At 42.8% G+C, this 5,492-nt stretch overlaps 1 protein-coding gene across 1 annotated transcript; it reads right to left on the minus strand.

Annotated features, from left to right (window-relative positions):
* Positions 1-944: 944 nt before the first annotated feature.
* Positions 945-5,168, minus strand: LOC105571125 (uncharacterized protein K02A2.6-like). Its single transcript, XM_012028597.1, has one exon. The coding sequence runs from the start codon at positions 5,166-5,168 to the stop codon at positions 945-947; it is 4,224 nt and encodes a 1,407-aa protein (XP_011883987.1).
* Between the last annotated feature and the right edge of the window lie 324 nt (positions 5,169-5,492).

Consider the following 5,492-nt stretch of genomic DNA (forward strand, 5'->3'; position numbering starts at 1 on the left):
AATTCGTTTATAACTGTTGCGTGAGAGTTGTAATAGTGCGTAAGCGCATGGCCACATTACCGTGGGCCTCGCTTATGCCCTTATGCTTATCTCAGAGGCTTACGCGGATTCGTTGTCTGCGCAAGTCTATTGCGCACGCTGCGTACCGTCGTCCCTGTTGGTACCTGCGCGGACAGAGTAGCGTCGGGACCACGTAACTGTACGGACGTGTCTCTCCCGAGTAACAACCTCCTTCCGATACTCGCTATATTCAATAAACAGCATTTATACTCACCTCATCTACATCGCGTACTTGCTACATACCCACGCAGTGTCCTACCTACCGGCAACTACCTATCCCAGATACGAGCAAGGAACATATTGGAATAACATTTTGAAACATTGGTTTTATAAGAATTTTACCAACGTTCTTGTACGATATTTTATTAATGTTTTTAAAATGTTACCGAATGAAATTATATTTCTAAATGTTTCAAAAATGTAATATTCTAAATATTTTACAAATGTTGCTTCAATACCTTTATTTTATTTTTTTTATCTCATCTTTTATATAATGTTAAAATAAAGAGTGCAAATTAGAAATTTGCACATGGCTTCCTCATGGAGGAAGCTTTATGAGCGAAATCTAATTTTTTTCGATGTTTCTTGAAAGTGTGCAAATTAGAAATTTGCACATTGCTTCTTCAGCATTGAAGCGTGCGAATTGGAAATTTGCACATTTGTTGTGTTTCTAAGGATTGTGGGAATAAGGCAAGACTCGTAACTATACTGTAGGGCTTCCTTTATTGGGAACACACGTAGCTCGCACGCTTGACAGTACTAAAACTAAAATCGACTCTACCGCCTCGCGCGTTCTTGTACATTAACTACTGCGTTACCGACCATCACATACCGATCGTACCTCTAATATCCTACATTTCCTCCCTTCTTTAAGATAGCTACTTTTAGCGCGGAATGAATCTTTGAGGTGCGCGTCGTATACGGGTTGATCTTCGTAATTCGGGGGATGGCTGGTTTACTTGTTGTTGTGGTGGATTGAACGATGAGTTACCCGATGATACCGAAACATATGAGTCTGAACTGCTATCCGATGAATCATCTAGACTCGGTGTTGGCGAAACTGCTCTTTGAGTTTTTGAATTCTCATAGAAGTGAATTCTTCGGGGGCTATCACCATTGGCACCTTGGTTTTGTGAACTGCCTCGATGATGATTGTCTTCCCAACGAGATCTCATCTGATCTACATGCCGCTTGAATCGTTTCCCTTGATAGTCGATCTCGTAGTGCAAATCTCCTAGACGTGTCACTATTGTGCCTGGAATCCACTTGTCCATACGTGGATTTCCTGATAAGAAATAAATCTTTTGAGTCGGTTGAAATTCGCGAAACGTTGGATTCGCTACGGCTTGTTGCTTCTGGGTAATTTTCACATTTGTTTCATCTGGTCGTACCAAATCCAATTTAGTTCGTATTGTCCGTCCTAAAAACAACTGTGCAGGAGATTGATTGGTTGTAGCGTGTGGAGCCCTCCTATATTGGCACAAGAATTCATTAAGATTGTGCTGGAGTGATCCTGGCGTAGTTGCCATAGTCTTCATCGCGTTTTTTACTGTCTGAACATAACGTTCTGCTTGACCGTTGGAAGCTGGATGATACGGTGCTATGAATTTATGGAACTTGACACCACTCTTTTGTAGGAACAACTTAAACTCCATCGACGTGAATTGGGGACCATTATCTGATACTATAGTGACTGGAACTCCGTACGTAGCAAATAGTTCCTCCATAATCGAGATTGTCGCTTGTGTAGTAGTAGAGTTAGTAGCCTTTACCTCGAGCCACTTGCTATAGGCATCCACTATAATGAGTAACATTTTCCCGGCTACAGGTCCTGCGTAATCGATGTGTACGCGCTCCCAAGGACCTTTTGGATATTCCCAATGATGGCTTCGGTACCTCGTTGGATCATGTGCATTTATTGAGCAATTGACACATGCTTTGGCTACTTCTTCAATCTTGGAGTCGATACCGGGCCAGAAAACGAAAGATCTCGCTAAGCCTTTCATCTTTACAATACCTATGTGAGCAGTATGCAATTCGCTGAGTATTGCTTCTCTAAGGGTTGGTGGGATAACAACTCTATGTTCGAACACTAAGCAGTTGCTTCCTAATCTGTAATGTATTTCTGGTGCTTTATAACCAAAACGAGATAGATCTTGCCCTGCTTCTAGACGTTGAACGATCTTTCCCAGATGAGGATCCTTCCGCGTTTCACGTGCTATTCTCTCGGCGTTCACTGGAAGTTGTTCGATCTGGTGCAGAACAAAATGATCAAATCCATCGTACTCTATTTCTTCCCTTTCCTTCAATGAAATTCGATGTGTTGTCGACGTAAACACTGGTATTGGTATTCTTGAACAGTAGTCTGCATTCGTGTTTTCTTCTGTTGGTTTAAATATAACATCAAAATCAAAGTGCGATAGATAATCGGCGTAATTTGCCATGCGACTGATACACAACGTAGGCAATGATTTTTCTGGATGTAGAATTTGTGTCAATGGCTTATGATCCGTTATAATAGTGAAATGACGGGCATACAAGTAGTAAAAGAATTTTTGAACAGCCCATACAATCGCTAGTGCTTCCTTATCTATTTGCGGATAGCGTTGCTCCGTAGCACTCATTGTTCTGCTTGCATACGCAATTGGTCGTTCCTGACCATTGCTTAGTCTATGGGATAGAACTGCACCTAGTCCCGTTTTGCTAGCATCTGTTGCAAGCAACAACGGACGTTTTGGATCATATGGCATTAGTACTTGAGGTGAAATTAAAATGTTTTTTATGTCTTCGAAAGCCTTCTCTGCAACTGATGTCCATTTGAAAAGTTTGCTGAGTAGCATGTCTCTAAGAGGACGGTCTCTTGTTGATAAATCAGGAATGAATGAACTATAATAAGAAGCTTTCCCGAGAAAAAGTTGTAATTCTTCTGGTGTGCTTGGCTTAGAAATTTTTTGGATTGCTTCGATATGTCTATCGGATTTGTGTATTCCTTGCGAATCCACTTTATGCCCTAGGAACTCAATTGACGATGTGGCGAATACACATTTCTCACGATTTAAATGAAGACCGTGTTCTCTGAATCTCTCCAAAACTTCGTCTAGAACTCGCAACAGACTCTCAAAATCTTCTGCAAAAATAATGAAGTCGTCATAGAAATTTTTAACATTCCGAAGACCCTCTATAACTATTTCCATTCTACGTTGCCAGATAGCAGGGATACTGGCGGCTCCATACACCGCTCGAGTTGGACGAATTAATCCGTGCGTTGGCGTGTTGAGTGTTAGCATGTGACTGGACTCTTCATCGAGGACAAGATGAGAATACGCATCGGAGACGTCCAGGTGACAGAAAATTTGTGCTTCTTTAAAATGGCTGAAAATATGTTCTACTTTAGGAATCGGATGTTCATCTATAACCACACGAGGATTAACAGTTGGCTTATAATTTCCGGTGATACGCAATTGACCATTTTTCTTCGCAACTACATGTGTTGTCGATAACCATTCCGAATACTCAACTTTTTTATAAAACCCGGATTCTATTTTCGAATCGATTTCTCTCGCATACGCATCTCGAAGCGCTATCGGAATTTCTCGCGCCTTCGCGAATATCGGTGTTGTACCTGGTTTCCGGTGAAGTGAAATTGGCGGACCAGTAAGAGTACCAGCTTTTAAATTAAATACATCTTTATATTTGGCTAAAAGTTGACCAAGTCGCTCTTTTTGCGCGTGTGTTAACTTAGGATTAACGGAACTGATCATATTTATTGTTTCGGTGGCGGAAAAAAGTTTTGCAAAGTCGATCTCATGTATGAAATGTGAGATCCATTCCCTACCAAACAATGCATCGAAATGTCCTTTAACTACAAATAGTTTAAGTTTTTGCGTGGTTTTTCCGATCGTTACGTTCACTAAAGTACGACCAATACAAGGAATTTGATGACCCGTATAACTGACAAACTGCCGATCTGTTTTCTTCAGCAAGAACTTTGGTTTAATTGTACGCAACGTCTTTACATTAACGATACCGCACGGTGCACCTGAATCTAATTCCATTCGTAGGATTTTACCATCTATTTCGACATCTATCATGCATTTTTGTCTCGAATTTACCGCGTTGATCTTATCACGATATCGGATCGTATCTACATGTTCTGCCGGTTGCAGTGCCGCTACTGTACGCGTATCAGTATTTAGTTCTTTGGACTTGCAGACTTTTGAAAGATGTCCCTTTTTGTTACACGTGTGGCACACAGCGTCGCGAAAACGGCATTGGCTACGTGCATGTTTACCACCGCAGCCATGACAGACGTAGTCCTTTTGTTGCCTGGATGAGTCCTGGTGATTCGGTTGTTGTCTCCGTCCCCGTGACGATGACCGTTGACGTGATGGCTTCCCATTGTGCTTCAGCTTCGGCTGACCGTACCCCAACTTGTGCGTAGTATCCTGAGTCGTCGAGCTGGATTCTTTGACCTCGTTCGTAGTTTTGCGCGTCGCCTCGAGCGCATTTGCAATATCGTAGGCCTCGGCGAATGTTGTTGGTTTCTTTGCAACGATTTCGTCGCACATCTCACGTACTGCTAACCCGTGAAGAAGCTGCTCGGTTAACATTCTATCGAGGAACTCGCCGTACTCGCAATGAGCTGCACCCTGTCGTAACCGGAGAGCGAAATTGGCGATCGTTTCTCCACTCTGCTGCGTGATGTGACGAAATCTGATGCTTTCTGCGTACTTATTTTTTGCTCGATCGAAATGCGAGATCAAGACTTGTTTCAACTCTTCGTACGTAAGGTCTTCCGGACTTCGTGGATTTATTAAGAACTTTAGGGCATTGTTAAGCTCTGAGCCCATGTGGACGCGTGCGTAATTAGCGTGTAGATCACTAGAAATTTTACTTAGCTCTAGCGACCATTCGAACCTCTTGAAATAATCAGCTACCAGCGTGTGTTCCGTCGACCGATACTCAGATATCGCGAACAGCGGTAATCGTGGTTTAGTCGTCGACGAAGATCCATTCGCTTCAGTGCCCAAATTCGCAATCGACGCCTGGATCGCGCTTGCCATCATGGCCGACATTGCTTGCATTAATTCCGGCGTTACGGTCGTCATCGCTGCTTCTTTAACTGTTGCGATTCTCCTCACTCACTTCTTTGGCCGTTGGATCCCAACTCTTCAGCCGTTGGATCCCACTTCTGACACCACTGTTGTGTTTCTAAGGATTGTGGGAATAAGGCAAGACTCGTAACTATACTGTAGGGCTTCCTTTATTGGGAACACACGTAGCTCGCACGCTTGACAGTACTAAAACTAAAATCGACTCTACCGCCTCGCGCGTTCTTGTACATTAACTACTGCGTTACCGACCATCGCATACCGATCGTACCTCTAATATCCTACACATTTCTTCCTCATCATTAAAGTAGGCAAATTAGA

Source organism: Vollenhovia emeryi, unplaced genomic scaffold (assembly GCF_000949405.1).
Source record: "Vollenhovia emeryi isolate VEMERY1.0 unplaced genomic scaffold, V.emery_V1.0 DF941163.1, whole genome shotgun sequence".
Taxonomy (NCBI): Eukaryota; Metazoa; Arthropoda; class Insecta; order Hymenoptera; family Formicidae; genus Vollenhovia; species Vollenhovia emeryi.